The sequence below is a fragment of the Phaseolus vulgaris genome, chromosome 2 (assembly GCF_051622355.1).
Source record: "Phaseolus vulgaris cultivar YP4 chromosome 2, ASM5162235v1, whole genome shotgun sequence".
NCBI lineage: Eukaryota > Viridiplantae > Streptophyta > Magnoliopsida > Fabales > Fabaceae > Phaseolus > Phaseolus vulgaris.
The window spans coordinates 49,860,478-49,880,091 of NC_143499.1; the positions used below are offsets into that span (position 1 = coordinate 49,860,478).

General features: G+C 32.4%; 2 protein-coding genes across 6 annotated transcripts; both read right to left on the reverse strand.

Annotated features, from left to right (window-relative positions):
- Window positions 1-5,878: 5,878 nt before the first annotated feature.
- LOC137812989 (cyclin-dependent kinase-like protein) lies at window positions 5,879-7,825 on the reverse strand. The gene is made up of 2 exons (XM_068615260.2): window positions 7,509-7,825; window positions 5,879-7,425 (listed from the first exon to the last, which is right to left on the reverse strand). The coding sequence occupies exons 1-2, from the start codon at window positions 7,542-7,544 to the stop codon at window positions 6,025-6,027; spliced, it is 1,437 nt and encodes a 478-aa protein (XP_068471361.2). The 5' UTR covers window positions 7,545-7,825; the 3' UTR covers window positions 5,879-6,024.
- Window positions 7,826-11,065: 3,240 nt separating this feature from the next.
- Window positions 11,066-14,694, reverse strand: SUF4 (zinc finger (C2H2 type) family protein). 5 transcript variants are annotated; one of them, XR_016518967.1, is made up of 7 exons: window positions 14,330-14,662; window positions 13,792-13,892; window positions 13,275-13,401; window positions 12,727-13,136; window positions 12,401-12,546; window positions 11,662-12,314; window positions 11,066-11,541 (listed from the first exon to the last, which is right to left on the reverse strand). XR_016518967.1 is itself a non-coding variant. In XM_068615264.2 (7 exons), exons 1-7 carry the CDS (start codon window positions 14,521-14,523, stop codon window positions 11,470-11,472), a joined length of 1,104 nt encoding a protein of 367 aa, XP_068471365.1. In that variant the 5' UTR covers window positions 14,524-14,694; the 3' UTR covers window positions 11,066-11,469. The 5 variants fall into 5 exon arrangements, 3 of the variants coding, with proteins under 3 accessions (XP_068471365.1, XP_068471364.1, XP_090155426.1); XR_016518966.1 differs by having other exon boundaries at window positions 12,401-12,549; XM_068615264.2 differs by having other exon boundaries at window positions 12,261-12,314; window positions 14,330-14,694.
- Between the last annotated feature and the right edge of the window lie 4,920 nt (window positions 14,695-19,614).

The window sequence follows — 19,614 nt, forward strand, 5'->3', positions numbered from 1 at the left end:
TCATTATCACTTTGGATTAAAATGAATATACAAAATTACTCCTAATTATTTTGTCTTAATCTCACTTTTTAAGTTATTTTGTAAAGGAGAATAAACACTTTGAGTATTCAAAATTGTTACTTCTAAGGATAAAAAAGACAACAAGAATAACTCTTAAAAAATATATATAATAAGACTTCCATGATTGATTTTATTATTTTATATATTATAATTTTTTTTCTCTCAACTACAACAAAGATATAAATATATGTTTTGACAACGAAAAAGTGTATACAATGTTATCGAGGTTGGAAAAATTATTAGAGAAAAAAAATACTATAAAATAAAATTAAAATTTAGGATTTAGAGTTCATGATAGTTAAAAATAAATACAAAACTCTAATTAAAATAGCACAAGACATCAAAATTAATCTAATACTATAAATGTAATTATATGATAAATCATGTTTCAAAATGATTGTAAGTAAGTTCATCTATATTATTATATCATTATAAATATAGACCCACTTCTGTTTTGTATTCATATAGTAAAATACCTCATTACATATTTTTTTTTCCTCCAAAATACAAACTTCTGTGAATCACACGGATTTATTTTGAATTTAATTTTGGTACTTAATCCAAACTTTATATTTACTGAAAAATTATTAAAATGGGTATTTGTTAAATTTTTAGTTATAATTAAAATATCTCATACTATATATTAACTTATCACTCATATAAATGTTATAGTATATAATACAGTTTACACTGAACTTTTTTTTTATATAAAAAAAAACTAATAATGATAATTTCAATAATTTTTTATTATAAGCATTCAAGAGATCTATTTTTTTAAAAAAAAAAATTAATTCCATGTTATTGAAGAAAAATATATTTAATTAAATAATAATATTAAATATTAAAAAAAATTAAGAAGCAAAAATATATATTTAATATTAAGATATAAATATTGATAGAGGTTTTGTGAGTTGTGAAGATGGTATCAAAATGACTCTTTGAGCTAAAAGGCAGTGGGCCCATTCTTGCAATTGACAAGTTTTGAGACCACTCTTCTACTTTTCACTTTTCAACGTTCAATCCAAATATAAAAAAAAATCACTTGTAAATAAATAAAAAATTTAATTATAGAGTATATATATATATATTTACACGACCCTACTTACTAAAAAGAAATTAAAGATAATTTTAGTTAATGTTATTAGGTATGATGTTAATTATATAGTGTTTAAACAGTAAAAAGTGTCGGCATAACAGAATCAAAGAAAAATGGACATAAATAAATTTTGATTACAAAATAGGAATTATGTGAAACACAAACATATTATTACAATAATTGTACTTAATTTAATACACGTTTTTAAAGATAATTCATATCCTTATAGATAAATAAACCTATTGATATTGAACATGTTTCGATACGGTCAATATAATCTTACATTGCTTCGAGGTTAAGACAATTTAAATACACATTTATTTTCTAATTCATCGATACGTCTTTTAAAGATAAACCGTGATGGAGCACGACCTTCAAAGCTGACAATATCTTAGATGCAATGATTGACTCTAACGATGCTATCTCTCGAGTATCTCTCGGATTTAAGGTCAGAACAAAAGAAACACTTAGCTGTTTATTTCTTCCCATATATAATATTTTTCATTTTTAAAATAAAATTTTATTAGTTTTTAAAATAATTTTATCGTAATTAAATTTGATCAATTTAATTTACCATTGTAAATATAAAACGAAAAGGAGTGAATGAAATTTTGGTGATTAATAGATTAGGAAAAATATGTAACCAAGATAGAATAAGAAATTCATGTAATAACTTTATTGAAGACTATCATCCAAACGCGGCTTTAACTTTGAGCTTTTATAAGTAGCGTTTTGGCATAATATATGTAAGACAGAAGTGAGATGAAAAGAATAGAGAGTCGTAGAGAACAAAAAGATAAAGTGTGAGAATCCGAATTATGGTTTGAGACTTTGCAATAGAGATTATATGCCAACAAATTATTCTTAATTCCAACAAGGTACCAAGATAGATTGAAAGATTCCATAACATACCAAATTTGTCGCCAAACAAAACCATTCTAGGCATAATCTTTTTTCATGAATACTTCATAAAAAGCATTGTAATTTTTTTTTTGTCAACAATGAGAATATTTTTATAGAGATAATATTGGAGATCTCACATTCGATTAGAGATAAAATCGTTTCATAGTATATAAATAGATATAAACTTTCTTTATAAATCAATTTTATAAAGTTGAGTTAAGTTTGTATCAGTTATATATATTATGAAATGCTATAATCTCTAGTCGATATGAGATCTCCAACACATAGTTGAGTTAAGTTTCTACCAATTTATATATTATGAAATGTTATAATCTCTAGTCGATATGAGATCTCCAACACATTCTCCTCACGCCGAGAGTGACAACTCGTGCGTGGGACAACATATAATGGATGATCTGATAACAACTCGATAGCGGGTGACTTGATAAGGTCAACAAATTTTCGTTAGAATAAATTCGAAATGACTTTAATACTATACTCAACTTTATAAAACCGACTTATAAGATGAAATTTACACCCACTTATATATTATAAAATGTTATGATCTTTAGTCGACGTGAAATCCCTATCATCAATTTTAAAAAAAGAGTCAAAGTAAAGAACGATATAAATAAAAAGTACATTATACTTAAAGTATAGGTTGAACCATGACATTAAATAATCTTTACTTGGAAGAGATGACAAAAGTTTAAAGTGGTGTTGTTTGGAATAATGATTTAACTACAGTGTTGTGTTTAATAGATCAATCTCACACCAAAAGTTACTTATATTCCCTAACAACAACAAAAATAAAATCACTTTAGATTAGTGAGAAACAAACAAAACTCAATGGTTGATCTTGAAAAGATCCTCAGGAAAATTAAGTTATGCCCCTAACTTTTTTAACTCCTTAAACAAACACTTTTTGTTTCATAATTAAAGACAGAGTTCGGCACCCAAAGTTATGAGCTTTAACTGTCTTTACAAGTTAATAAATAAGTAATTAGTTATAATTATTAATTACATTTTAAAAGTAATTGCAACTGATTATATTTAATTATTCCAATCTCACAAAATTAACCAAACTGGTGCTATTAGGAGGGAAAAGGTTTAACCTAAAACTTTATTAAACATTTTTTTTAATATTTACAAGTGAGTGAAGGTGAAGCATGCGTGGAACAAAAATTGACTGAGAAATGAAGAAGATGATTGATGAAAACGAAATTTGAAAGATGAGAAGTGAACCATACTCAAAAGGCTTATCCTCACAAAAAGTGCTTCGATTTTTTTATTGGCAATTTCTTCTTGCAACATCTCAATTTTAATCTGCACCCCATACTTTCTACTCTTTCCTTTTTACACCAATAATTATATTTATAAAATATTAAAACTTATTTTATAAGATTGAATTATACTTAAATTTTATATTTTTAAAAAAGATAAAACATTTTTTAAACGACCATTTTAGAATAATGGTAACAGTATTTTGAAATATAAATTATAAAATAAGCACAATCTGTGTGATTTTGGATAGCAGGAAAATAATGAGTTTTGGAATATGAAATCCTGTATATTAAAAAAAGAAAAGGTAAAATTGAAATTAAAAAATACGGAGGTAAAGAAAGAAAAAGTATAGGGGTGGAGGAAGAAAGAAATAGAAAAAAGAATGAGAACTAAATTATAGAGTCCAATTGGTTACAAGAAGCACTTATGGATTCCTTTTGGTACATGCATTGGGCCCAATACCCTTTCCTATGAGAAAACCCATTCATAGTTATTCAATACCAAATTCTAGGTGTATCCCATAATTTTTAAAATGATTATTTTACTCTTCTTTAAAGTGACTTTTGAATTATTTATTAACTAATTTTTTTAACACACTTTTTGAAATTTATGAAATATATTTTGGAACACGTTTTCAGAACTAGATAAGATCTGAACAAAATTTTCAAAATAGATTTTTTGGAACACATGAAACTGATTGGTGCTTTGATGTATATGAATATTTGAAATCACTGCATTGATGGTTAACGATTTTCCTCCTCTTTTATGGTGGGTTCTATTTTGGATGAGACCACATGTTGCTGAGTGTGATTCAACCTCAGATGCTGGGAAGGAGCAAGGAACCAACATAACTTTGTGGAGATGTCATACCTTCTATCCTTGACCTGGTTATGTTGTTGTCTTATTTTTTGTATTATAGTAAGCTGGATATGTACAAATTTTGACTAAGAACTAGACGTATTGGAGTACCCAAGTATTCCCATTATATTATTATTTATTGTTGATTAAAAAAAACTGGAATAAGTTTTCTAAAACAGGAATGAATTTTCCAGAACAAGCTTTCTGGAATGAGATTTTTTTGCTCTTCTTCTACTCTTCTTCTGCAGTGATGATGGTGCAGCTGCAGCGACAGTGGTGGTAGGGTGTAGCGAAGGAGAAGCACGAAACAGTTCAGTTATTTCACCCAATTATGAGGGTGTAGGTTAACAAATGGGGGTGCATGAAGTAAAAGTACAAATTCTATCAATCTTAGTCTAATATGGAGTAAATTTGGGAAAATTCTCCCTGTACCTCCATTCATGCTTCCTGCACCTCCATTCATGCTTTCTCCACCTCCATATAATTTAAAAAAAGTCATTCCTTCATACCATTCCGGAATTCAATTTTTTTTTTATTAAATACCAATTTGTACAATTCGGTAGTTGAAACCGGATTTAGGTTGTATAATGGATTGTATAAACTACTGAATTGTACAAGTTGATATTTAAAATAAAATAAAAATGTTTTGGATTAATCCAATATAATATTAAGGGTATATTTAACTTTTCAAAATTAGATGAAGGTGCAAGAAATAGCAATGGAGGTGGAGGGAGAATTGAGGTAAATTTGGTAGTATCAAGACAGTGGTTTTCTTATGAGTTATCATTAACAATAACTTTTGTTAGGAATTAATTTTATTCACTTTCGTGTGTTTGTTCAAATGCCATTCGTTTTGTTTGTGACTGCAAAGGATGCCTTAAACAATTAACAGTGCTATTGTTGGCATTGATGTTTTTAATTAATGCGTAAATATATCATTGGAAAAGTCAAAATTAAAAGCAATTAACATGCATAAATAGAATTTCAAAATTTCCGACCAAGACCAAATAAACAGGTGAAACATGAGAGTTTTAGTCATTCAAATCATTAAAACATTATGGTTTTGATGGATGCATTTAACCCATATAGAACACACTTTCTTTTTTAACAAAATATTCTTTCAAAGCCTAACATTTCAGCACCAACAAGAGTTCCATCTATTTAGAAAAAGTATTGTGAATTGGTTTTTGAATTCAAATAATGACATACCTATTAGGGTTTTGAGTTGATCCAAAAGCAGGGTCCTTGAAAGTGAGGAATGCATCATGTTCTCCCTATAAAAAGCTTGAATGAAAGAAAAAAGAAGTAATCGTGTGCATTTGTTAGGAGTATTGATGTGTGATGACAGAAGCACACGTGATTGAATGGATCCGATGATTGTGAAAATGGATCACTTCTTTTGAAGAAGTTGATAATTATCTGTGAGCAGAATCCACATGGCCAGGACCCATTACACTGTGAAAATCAACACACTTCTCTATCCCAATCCCATCAAACTATAAAGTTCCCAAAAGGTTAATTTTTCAGACACATGTGTTACCAAAACAAACACAAACTGATAAAAAACTCCGAATGGACCAGACACAACATAAAACAAAGGGAAACCAGAAACTGCCAAATTCTTCACTTTGACCCAAAAATCTCCATCATCAAACCCAAACACCAAACACCAAAAACTCACTAATAATACTAATTCAATGATAATGATGATAATATACATAATCTTTAACAGTATTGGCTGCTAACACAAAAAAAAGGAAAACTGATTTCATCCAAATTGCAGAGTTACAAAACAGAACAAACCATTGACTCTGTTGTGTGTCTCAGAGTGAAGAGGTTGGGGTTAAAGGTTTGTCTTCCTTGTTATTGTTACTGTGGTTGGTGTTGTTGTTGTTACTACTACTCAAGTACCTGCAGAGTACCTTACATTTCACTGCACTGCCATAGACATAAAACCCTGGCGCAACCATTATCCTCACTACACTAGGGACCAACTTTGAGGCCTTGTCCCCACCCATATCCTCCATGTAAACCGAATCAAAGTTAATACCTTTGTCCACTCTGAAGAGTGGCAAACTAGGGTGCACAGAGTTTGCCAGCAAGTGCACCATCCACACGCTCTTCGAGGCTCCAAAGAAGGCTTGCAAGAGGGGTTCGGGCCAGGCCCGGTTCCACCCCAACATCGCAACAATCTCACTCATTTTCCTGTCGCAGAACCTGCTGAACTCTTCGCTGAAGTGCCTCGTTCCCTTGCTCAGCACCTCCTCCCATGTCAACCCCTGAAGCATGTTGAAGCACCGGAAACTCCCCTCGCACCGTTCCACCGGGTTCAGCACCGCGTTGCACGCGTTCTTCTGGAACCCGATGGTTTCGAAGTCCTCGAAGAACGTTCTGTTCAAGAGGGCCTCCAGGTAGAAGAGCAGGCTTCTGGGGCTCTTGGAGAAGGAGATTTTGACGTCGTAAGGTTGGAGCAAAAACGAAACTTTCTCGTATACTTTGCTACCCATGTGCCTCAATTGCATTGTCAAGGAACGGGAGAGAAGCTTAACGGAGGATCTTGCTTCGGACACCGACACCAAGAAGTGCTGAATCACCGCGTCTTGGTGGAGGGTTTGACTCTGTTTGAAGGGTGTCGGAGAAGAGACGGTGTTGGTGTTGGCGTTGGTGCATTCTTCGAGGCCCGATTTCAGGCTGTGGCAATAGAGTTCGAGCTTGTTGAGCTTCTTCTCGAGCTCCCCCATGGAGTGCATGAGTCTGGAAGCTTCGAGAAGGGCTTCGTCTCGTTTCCTCGTGGCGTGGAGCAGCTTGTGAGAGAGTTCCGCCACTGCCATTTTCCACTGCTCCTCTCTTGAACCCGGAAGAGGGTCGTGGGACGAGGACATGGGGCTCTTGCGGGTGAGTTTGGAGACGAGGGACCTGAAAATGCCATTGGGGCTAGCGAGGAGAGAGGAGGATTGCTTGGTGTGTGAGGCATTGTGGTTGGCAGTGTGATCGAAGGGAAGGATGAAGATTTTGTCTCTGGAGTGTGGCCTGCACTTGTTGCAGGAGACAGAGGCATCTTCCTCGGATTCGGATCTTTTTTTCTTGTGGGTGTTGTTGGATTTAGTGTTGTGCTTGATGAGAATAGGTGTGGGAGGGTGGTGGTGGTGGTGAGAGGGGGTGCTTCTGGTGTGCCTTATGGTGTTTTCTTCACTATAGTCGTCCAATTCACGCTCCTCTTGAATCTGCAACAAGAAAAAGGAGTTCAGAAAAATGAGAAGAATGAAGAAGAATGATGAAGAAGAGAGAAGAAGAAGAAGGCACAAACAGGAGTGAATTGAGGGGATTTGGAGGAGGAAGCCATGAGAGTTGGTGAGAGATGTGAGGGAAGTGAGTGAGTGTGGGGATGCTAAGGTGAAGAGGGTGTGGTGTGGTGGTCCATGAGAAGAAGGTAAGAAAACAATAAATAAGGGGTAATGAATGGAGTGAAGGGATTCAACTACTGGTATTTATTGAGAGTGCGGTGGATCACGAAAGCACCAACCACGTCTCTGTCTGCTTGAGAGAGATAGGATCACTGCATGTGAACATATTTATGACCTTCACTTCAGGGACTCTTCTCTTTCCACTGCTCATGCTTCTTCCTCTTTCTCTTCTCTATATCTCTCTTATATAATGCACTCTTCATTTACTTCTCAAATTCTCATTCACTTCTCATAATTCATGTGATATCACTAAATACAAAAAACAACCTCAGTAACAGTGTACCATGAAATGTAGAACAATTACAAAAACACAACATAACCATGTTCTATTCAGCTGCAACTTGCTTTCTATTTCTTTCTACCTTATTTTTTTTACCTAAAACTCACACCAATTTATGAAATTTCATAACAAAAATAATCTTTCTTCATACTGTATTATTGTATATTGGAGAAGGTTGTGAAATATTAATTTTTTTCTCTTATTTTGAGTCGAGCAAATCGTGCTTCTACTTTTTTATTTTTCTCATTCTTTTGTACTTCCCCTTTGGTACGAAACAACAGCACATAAAAGATGGGATAGTTAAGATTGTTGGTGGTGAATTGTGTACAGATATTTTCACTTTCGATTCCCTTCTATTTTTTTTTTTGTACACAGTTTTTTATATCTATTTATTGTATTTCTGCCTTCTCTCACAGAAAGGAGAAAAACATGTCTGTCCCAATAGAGACAAGTGACAAGCACCATTAGAAGGCAAGGGTAGAGACTAAGCACTGTAGCCAAAACCCAACCAATTTCAAATCCCAAGACTTCACCCTTTTGGTTTCAACAGTGCTTGCAAACCATCCCAAACAGCTTCAATAAAAAATGGTAACAGTGTGGCAGAGCACCAAGATTGGATGCCATTGCCATATCATGGGAGAATTTTTTGTACTTTTACAACACTTGTTTTTTTGGTAACCATTCATCACATGAGTTGTGAATATGAATTTCTCTTCTGACAAAAACTAACATCACAAGCACAGTCACGTCCCTTATAATTTTTACATAGAAAGTTTGAGCTTTTTTATTTAATTAATCAGATAATTACTTGCCCATAATGAAAAAGAAAATTTGAGTGTAATCATACTAAACTCAATTATGAAAGTCAGAGCCATTGCTACTGTAAATGGGATCTTACTTGTACATTCTGATAAAAGTTTTATCAGGAAAAGCTTTGCAAGGACTCTATGTAGCTAATCTACATTACTGAGATATATTGTAAGCAACATCTAGCTAGGTATTCGTGATGAATCACTCACTGCATATATATTCCTAATTGAATAATTACCCTACTATTAAGGATGAGGATGAAAGTGATGGTTAGGATTTAGGAGTAATGTGTAGATACTAAAAGAGAAACTTGTTGAAGTTGTGAACATATAAGACTTTTCCCCTTGTGGTGGTAATATATATAAAGTATTTTATTTGGATGTGATAGAGTGAAGGGGAAATTCCAAAGTTAAGGCATATTATAGGTTCATAGGTTCACAAAAGCTACTTTCAACTGAAAAAAAAGGTAATAAAAACCAAAGAAAAGTGGCATTAAGTTCATAACTGTGACTTCGGTGTGTCGTTTTTACAAGAGGATAGACAACTGTGCATGAAAGCAATAGATTCTGTCGTGACCCCTTATCACCACCAATTGTTATGCCCATTGGGACTACTTCAAATTCTATGTAATCAAATCTAACCCCTCACTTTTTTTTTGGATTTTTATATTTTATACTCAATCAGCTTTTACACAGCTGTATTTGTTCTAAATATCTATACAAAGTTGTATCCTTTCATTTTAGCTTTGGCTATTAGGCAAAAAATGGACCAGTTGCTCTAGCTTTCTGATATGCACAGTACAATTTTCTATTTTATGTCATATACAACATTGTTTGAAAGTAAACCATGGTTTGTTTTCCCATTGGTTAGTTTGTTTGCCTCACCACAAAACTCCCCACATTCTGAAATCTTGATTAAGGACTTTCTTTTGATTGTTGTGAAACCCTGAAAACTTTCGTCAAAGAAATCTGTGGCAAAGACAAAAACCGACATTCCTTTTTTGCATATTTTTCTCCAATGATGTGTAAGATGGTTTAAGAATCGTCATTATCAGCAGTCTTTTTCCTTTTCCTTGTATTAGACTTATGATACACTGAGTCACAATATTAGTGGTATTTGATGCATCATGATTCATGACAGCATCTTCAGAATTTCAAACATTATACATTGAAAAGTGTACTATAGTAAAGTTTGAATTATTGTACCAGATATTGAAACGGATACAACTCTGATAGTGATAAGACACGGACATAGAGATATGTATAATTTTTAAAATGTAGGGCATGTGGACACAAATCTATATATTATAAATTATATAAATTGAGAATAAAGATTTATGTGCATAAGTATATTTCAATTTTTTTTAGCAGAAAGATATTTCTCATGGCTGGTTTAAAATAATTTGTTTCTTATGTTTGTAATCATAATCAAAATTTATACAATAAATTTGAATTTTTAGAAAATTAATGTATTTTTCTTTTTTAAAATTATGTTAGAATTGTCAAAAATTCAATAAATATTTTTTGAATTGAACACTTTACTGATAATATCCTACAAATGTATATCTGATACATGTGTCGGATATGGATACACCATTTAAAAGAAACCCAAACAAGTCTCCTCCTTATGGGTGCATTGACCTGCACCAACAGGCACACAACGGAAAATCGTGACTCGGCAGCTTATGTTTCAGTAGCATCCAAAATTCTCAAATTTGACTTTTTAATTTTATTTGTCTTTCCTATGGCTATTTTGTGCAGAGGAAGAGCCCCCACCTATGGGACCATTTCAGAAATCAATTCCATCTACTCTGAACCAGGGAAGTTGAGACTACTGGCCATGCTATGTAACTTTAATTTAATTTAGATGGAAAGAGAATAGTAGGCACAGTTTTTGCAAGACCTCTTTTTTAAGTCAGTGACATTGATTTCAATACAACTATTTTTAAATCGTTCCATGCTGATCAAAACTATTCTCAACTAAGAACAGAGTCACTTCATACAACAAGATTTTATAGATTAACAAGAGTTCAACAATAGCCAGTGGTTTCGAGAATTGATTACAAGAATAAAATACTGAGCTAGATAGTTTTATAAGAGTAAATTTGGATATGAAAATACCGTATGCTAAAATATCAGGAACATGGTCTACCTTGTTTGAGCACCAAATGAAGTCAAATACATGGAAATCTGTCTTTTTTTTTCCACTAAAGAACGCGTTTTGTTGAATTCATATGATTTGTATAAGAAATGGGTTTTTCTCTACTTCGTGATTGTTTCTTTTAAACACAAATGCAGAGAGAAAAACTAATTTCGAAGCATATAACCAATAACCAATAATTACCGTCAATTTTCCACCCGACACATACATGTAATCTAGATTACACCAAATATGTAGTACTCTTTTAAGTATCACGTCCTAAAGGTTGACTACAAATATCAAAGGGAGAAAAGGGTGTGAAATAAGAAACAAACAAAAGTTTAGCAACTTCCTAAGAAGTTGGAAATCACAACAATTTCAATCTTTTTTCCTTTGATTCCACCATGCAGTAGGGCCCATTCCCCTTTTTGGCAAAAGAATCGCACCAATAACAGTATAAGTTGCTGGACCTTAAGTAAAGGAATCTTGAACACACGCTTTCGAGCTTGTTAAAATGTCGTTTTGAGCCCATATCACTGAAGAAATTTGACAAGAATTTACGCATCAGGATTGACCTAAAATGCCATCCGACCAGCCAGCCTGCTTTCAAGTATCCTCTTATCTATGGCTGCGTCAATGGAGCTCATCTGAAAAAAAAATGATAATGATGATCAGCATGTAATCATAGACCCCAAATACAACAATAAACCGAATATTCTATAGCATGGTCCTATGCAAGAGATCCAAACTCTGCGAAAGAAGCTGACCTGTGCCAAGTCTGAATTCACTTGTTCCATAAAATAAATTGTAATGATGCTACGAATGGGCAAAAATCTGATGGGTAAGACCATTTTCCACCCAAAACCCCAAACTTAAGAATCAAGCAGGGAGGAGAAAGAATAACATTGGCGAAACCAAACCCAATAAATCATATATACATACTCTTTTATGGTGTACAAATGCTGGGATGAAAGATCACGAAGTTGGTTGTTTGCAGCAAGCTTCACAAATTATGTTGTGGTAATTATAATTGACTACCAAAAGAAAATAATACAGTACCTATTTGAATCTTTAGATGCCCACAAAAATTGGAGCATAGCTTGCATTGCAGCCATAGAGGCCATTCAAAATAAAATAGCATGCACTACCCATTTAGTTTGGAAACAAGCAAGGAGTGTTAAAATGATCCTATTTACTTTGCCATTTATTTTACTTTTAAAAAGGATTTATAAATTTATTCAGAATGTACCTTTTTAAATAGGAAACAATGTGTAAACAACTGAATCTGAAAACAGGAAGCATAAAGCCTACTCATCTGGTTAGATGCGAAAGCAACTCCATCTATTACAGAGGTAGTATGACTTACCTGGCTACTTTCATCATGCACCTGATATTTTGGCAAAGACATTCTTCTTTCCTCCTACAGTAACCCAACATCACAAAATTACCAACCAAGACACAATATGAAAATAAAACACAACAGATTTTATCAAGTACAAAGCTCACCATGGACATTGCCTCGTCATCCCAAACTAAGTAGACTTCGTTGGTGGCAGGTTGAGAAGCAGGAGCTTTGTTTGCAATTACTGGGGGAGGCCCAATTGAAGGACCACCAGTATTTGGACCAGAAGCATAAGAGTGTGAATTACTTGCTGCTACACATATAAGAACAAAGAGTGAGAAGGAAATGAAAATCACTAGAATGGATTAATCTCAAGAGAGAAAAACTAAAATTCAGTGATTGGTGTGCCGATCTTATAAAAAACACTCCTGCAGTTCTGAATCATGGTATCCGTCATAACTGTTCAAAGGAGAGAAAATATAAAGGTTACCTGGAACTCCTATAGCCTGGTAACTGTTTGTTACTGAAGAGTGGGTACTCAAATGTGTATCAACAGGGACATTGGCAGACATCACTGGAGTAACTGATGGAACACTTGAGGGAAGAGGTGGGGCAGAATATGAACTTTGAGTCGTTGTATGGTTGTTTCCAACAACAGGGAATAAAGGTTGTGAAACTGGGACAGGTGCAGATGTAAGCAATCCAGGAGGAGCAATCTGTGTTTGCATTGCTGCCGGAGCAGTTGCTGGCATTGGAGGCCTGACATTCTGCAAAGGAAATAATGGCTGCTGAGTGTATGGGGCAGGAGGAGGAACTGAAACAGCTGGAGGTTGTGAAAACCATGGCTGTCGAGGTGGAACCACCCAAGCATTCGGTGGCAAGGGTACAGCTGGATTATAACTATAGCAAGAAGTAAAGCATGTCAGCAATTTTTGAGCCACTCAAAATTTGAAGTAAAATATGTAAGATTTACAACTTCCTCCTTGCATTAAAGAGGCTGAAAACAAATAGAGGCATTAACATAAAGTAGTAACATACACGGGTGGAAGTGTAGGTAAGACTGATCGCGGAGGATATCCTGTACCCAAAGGAGGTGGCCTCATTCCACCTACAAGCTGACTTTGTGAAATATCAACCTTGGCTGCCTTTGATGGAACATCATCATCTGCAATAAAAACAAAATACACACAATGGTGAGAAAGGAAACTAAACTTTAATGTTTCATCTTGCCAACACTAACAGTATTCATAGAATGTTGTGGCTTGAGTCTCGGAAAAATACTCTTATGACAGCAAACACCATCAAGAAACAGAGATACATACAGCAGTCACAATACATATCTAGTGTGATCATACAGCAAACTAAGCAAAGCGTCCTATCATACAAAAAGGATTAAAGTGGAAAAATAACACCCAACTCCTCCCGCAAACACACAAGGACTTGAGATAATTAGTAGCTAACAAGTTGTATCGTAAGCCAGTTATGAATGAAAAACAAAAAGCAAAAACAATCTTATGCTTATGAAGTTATGTCAGAAGCCATCAGACAATATTACCTTCTTCACCATAATGTGCAGCCAAGATATCTGGTGGAATCCCTTGCATTCCATATATTTCAATATCCGTACTCTCTCTGCCAGGTTTTGCATTGGGCACCCTGAGATAAAATAGAAAAGGAAAAACCTCAACAACAAATAAAAGTAAGCAGAATAGCAATTTGTTGTGAAAACGCATAAAATTTACCAAGAACCAGATTTCAAGAAGCAAATTCACTTGGCTAAGTACCCCCTCACACCACCAAAAAGCTATTCAGGGATAGATCATCAGCATTCAGTCGAAATCAAATCACACAGCCTATCAATCCCTCACATTCCTTAAAGTAATCACAACCATAACATCTACTAGATTTCTAGCACCGCATACGATGTGTTAATAATAACAACAATAATAAGGCGATTCTTAGGGGCACAAATTACATGAACTCTTTTGCTTCCTTTAAATGTGATTTACCCAATTATAACAAAAAATGCAAAACGGGAAACAAAACCCTAAACAAGGAACAAAAAAAAAAAAGAGAGGAAAACAGGGTTGTACTTGGTGACGGATTCCTTGTGGACCTGGAGGACGTGGATGGCCATGCCGCTGGCGGTTGAGAGCTTCTTGTGGCAGACGTGGCATTTGAAGTGCTTCGCTTTCTGATGCTGCACCAAGATCTTCTCGTCGTCGAATTCACGATCGCAGTAGTAACACCACACCTTGGAGGAAACCCTCTTCTTCTTCTTCCCCATGATCACTCGAGAATTGGGTCTGTGGCGAAGGTTGGAGTCTGAGGTCTGTGCCCTGCAATAGCAGAGGAAGAGGAAGAAGAAGCTAGGGCACGGATTCAGAAGCTTGCAGATTCAATCGCAAGCCCAATTTGAAGAAAGACCAATATTTAAGGTTTGTGATGAAATTGAATCAAGTACTCACGTAAGAAACAGTACAAATCAATGGTGTCTGTGTTGCATAGGCCCAAGGGCAAGGTAGTCCAAAATTAATGTGGGTGTTTCTCCCTACACCTCCAACAAATGGCTTCCTGCACCCATCATTCTATGAAAAGACTATTTTACCCCTTCTAAAAATGACTTCTGAATTACACATTTCAGAATATTTTCGGAAAAACTTTTCCATTTCAAATTCATCATTATGGAAATTAAAAAAAAAATTCTGTAAATAATATTTCATAATGGTTTTTTTCTTTGGATTTCCTATTCTGGAAACACACATTTACTTACTTAACCCTATTCTGGAAACATATTTTCTTATAGAACCCCTATTCAAGAAACACCCAAAATTATTAGGATAATTCTGGTATTTCAAAAGTATGTAGGGGTGCAGGAAGAAAAATGAAAAGGTGCTGGAGAAAATACCCAATTAATGTTGGTGAATTCATTGATGGCGGTTTCTTCCTCACCTCCTAAACTAAGGCCCAATAACTTCCAAGTTTATTTAATAATACATATTAAAATATAAGACAAGTATAATATGAGAGACAACTGTTTAAAATAAATTGAAAACAATGAACAATTCAGATAAAATAATATTAAATATATTATAGTATTTTTAAATATTAGCTAAAATAATATCATTTACATAATTATAAACTTATTTGGATTGTCACTCTTTTGCTTTATATATTTTATTTTATTTTGTTGATAAAAAACAATTTAAGAAAGTTAACTAAATTAATTGAAAATAATAAATATAGCATTAAATTGTATTGTCACTGTAATATTTGTTGAGTTAAAATATTCAAGTGAGATTTTTAATATTCTTAAATAAGATTAAGGGAGATACATTCTTATTTTATTTGTTCTTTTTTCACATAATTATTATATTTGTTAACAAAATTGTGTCAATTAATTAAAAATGTTTTACAAAAAATTATTAATGCATTATTCAACTGCATCTTGTAAAAATAAATGACAAATCTTTTGAAAAACTAATTATAGATATGGATAGAGAGGATATTATTTAAGGAGCTATACCAAATATAAGAAATTTCTCCATAAAAATAAAAAAGAAAACATTATTTTTTCTAAAGTTTGAGACAAATCCTATTTAACAACTATTTAGTTTTAATATGGTTAGTTCTCTAAAATTTTCTGAATTGTAATGTTAGTTTGTATATATTTTATCTTTAAAATAATATCACAATGGATTAAATAATAACAATTATATTTTTTTATATTTTATAAGTTTATAAAAAATAAAAACAAAATTGAATAATTTTTTTATAAATTAATATTTTATTAGTTTTTTTCTATCTCCATGTAACTAAAAGATAATATATTGTTAACAACCATTTTCTCTATTATCCACCATAAAATATTTAGTTACATCAAAATAAAATATAATATTAAACAATAGAGACATATTTTAAAGTCAATATCAGTTTTTTGAGTTTTTTTTATCAAATTTTGTAAAAACAAGATTGTAATATTTAAAAAAATATATTATTTTTAACGTTATTATTCATGGTTTTTTTTTTATTGATATTGATTGAAAATTTTGGTGAGCTAAGCTAACAATAAAAACAAACTTCTAGTCACCATTGATGAAAGTTGTTTTAGTCAGCATTAGAAATAAAATCTTAACTAAATTTGAAAAATAAAAACAAACATTACTGACATGGATTGGAAAAAAAATCTTATCAAATATCAAGTAAATTATTTTGATAAATGTACATCGTAATAACTCGTATCGCATAAGTAAAAAAGTTGATAACATTAATAAAATTTGAAATTCTATTTTTTCTAAAAAAAGTTGATAACATTGTAATCTTATTTCTTTAATATGAAATTTGAAATTCTATATAATTTTAAGTGATCAAATTTATCTTTTAAGTTTACATAACTTTTTTTTCTTTAAAAATTTGTCATCCAAACAATTTATTTTGTTATAGAACATTTTTTTTTTATAAAATATATTATCTTCTAAAATGTGTATATCTAAATAGACTATTAACTTGTGTTTTGTACCGGTATGGGCGAGGCCGACTCCTCGATCTCCCTGCCCGACACCTGGTCAACTTGACCAAGACCAAAGGAAGGCTGTCCGAGACCTGAGAGACTTGGCCGAGACGATGAGGCCGACGACCTACCTGGGCGAGACCTTAGAAGACCTGGTCGAGACGACTGAGACCAGAGAAATCTGATCGACCCATACCAAGGGAACTTGGCCGACGGCCAACCCCTATTACCGTTAACGCTCAAACCAAGATCAGTGAAGTTAATCCATCATTAAGAATTAGGTAATACAACCATAAGCGGTATTCACTCCGATAAGCGGGCCCAACAAGGTAAGCTCATTAGAATAATATAAATAGCACGCATCCCAAGGAGTAAGGTATGTCATTTATTAGTGTTCACCTACTTGAGAGTTGACCATCCGCTTTACTGACTTAAGCGTCGGAGTGCCTTCGCAGGTACCTCCACCATCCGGTGTTCACCCGAGACCGAGTGCCGAATGAGAAGTAAGAGGACGAGAAGAATCTCATCACCCAGTAACCTGACCGACCGAAAAAAGGAGAAGAAGACTTCAATAGTTATTTAGGTCCCATCGTTTCAATAAAAAATTTGACAATTTCCAATTCATTCTATTTTAATTACTTTAGTTCATAATGTTTTGTTTATATAAGAGAATCCAAATTTATAGAATTTATTTTGGATAATCAGTCACAGTACAAAAGACCAAAAGATAATAGTAGCATCATTAATTGAAAAATAACCACTACAAACTTAAAAAAAAAAGATAGTTATCGTTATTGGTCAAGAAAATTCAGATAATTAAAAAACAATCCTTACCTATTTTTGTGAATAAATATAAAAAATAACTTCTACAAATATTGACTAAAAAGCATGACTTATATCAGTATAAACATAATCTTATTTATATTAATAAACAAATCTTAACTTACATGAGTTGAGAAAGTAATATCTTTCTCTATATTAGTTGAGAAAACCTTAATTAACATAGGTTAAAAAATAATATAAACTAACACAAAGTAAGAAACATTTAAGTTAATGTCAATAAAAAATCGTGTTTTACATAAATCAAAAAGTGTTGCTGATGTTACTAGAAGACATCTTAAAAAACGTGAATTAAAAGTAATACTACTCTATATATAAAAAAGACTTTATTGCCAACATTAATTAAATAATGTTAGATCCACATAGTACTAAGTCAAATCAACTTCTAAATCAAAACATAGTTGAGAACAAAATATAAAAAAAAGATAATAATTTTTAAAAATGTCATATTTCAAAATTTCTTAAGTGAAATGTAACATTTTATAAATTTATAGAATGTTAATCTATTTTAAAAAATTCCATCTAAATAAAATATTTTAAATTTTCTGTAAAAGAAATCTCTATAAATTCTATATTTTTATAATAATTATGTGGTATAACATACATACACTACGAAATTTATTAAATAAAAACTAAAAACTAAATTTAAAGATAAAAATAATTAATTACTATATTATTTTAGAAACTAGAAAATTATTTTGTACCTAAAGTGATTTTTATTATTAACAAAAATTTATAAAATAATTTTTAAATTAATATATAAATTAACTACTAATATTTTATTTATTAATATTTATCTACTAATATTTTTAATCTTAAATTGATCTCAATTAATATTTTAAAGATTGATTTAGAATATAAAATATTAGTAGTTAAACCTGGTAGATTCCAATTTAAAAACTACTTTGTAAATTTTTATTAATAATAAAAATTATTTTAGACTTTAATAATTTATTTTAATTTTTAAAATAGTTTTTAATTTAGTTCAATTATAATTAATTATTTATATTTTTAAAATTAGTTAAAATTTGATAATTTTGTTAGTGGTAATAATGTATGCTAGATTTCAGGATAAGATTGAGGTTTCTAAGGCTATTTCGGTAATTAAAGATTTAACTCGTCTAGTGGGAAATTCGTCTAAAGCTTCAATGAAGAATGATATGTTGGATTTCAACGTGATTAAGTTTTTTGGTATTAAGACTCGTAGTGGGAAAGTTCTTCATCCTCTTCCAGTTAGATGGGAATTTCCTTCACCAGGCTGGGTTAAAATTAACACTGATGGGGCTGCTAGGGGGTATCCTGGTCTTGCTACTTGTGGAGGTATTTTTCGTGGGAGTATGGGAGAATTTATTGGTGCTTTTTCAGGGTTTCTTGAAGTTCAAACTGCTTTGGTTGCTGAGTTTTATGGAGTTATACATGCTATGGAGGAAGCTCAAAAGATGGGACTTACTAATGTTTGGCTTGAATGTGATTCTGTCTTGGTTTGTGCTGCGTTTACTGCTAGGACTACTGTTCCGTGGATGCTTCGTAATCGATGGAATACTTGTCTTAATTTCTGTAGGACAATCAGGTTTAGGGTTACTCATATTTTTCGTGAGGGAAATGCATGTGCTGATAAGTTGGCTAATTTAGGGTTCATTCATAGACAATCATTTCATTGGTATAATAGACTTCCATCTAGTCTGTTCTTAGAATTCTTTATGAATAGGTATAGTCTACCTATGTATCGTTTTTGTTAACATGTGAGTTTTGGTCTAGTCCCCCCATATTTTTGTATTTTCTTTCTTTTTCCTTTTTTTAATAATACTTTTTTCATGTGATGGCAGATGATTGTTGTTACTTGAGATGTCAGCCTAGCTGAGATGTCAAGTTGCATAGTGATGCCTAACATGAAAATTTTCATTAAAAAAATAATGTAATAGTAGATGATGACATGTTGATAAAGGAAAAAAAAAGGAAAAAAGTGCATTGATATCTGTATTCAATTTGGGGCTATATGTAAGTATTATGGTTTACAGCTACAGTGAA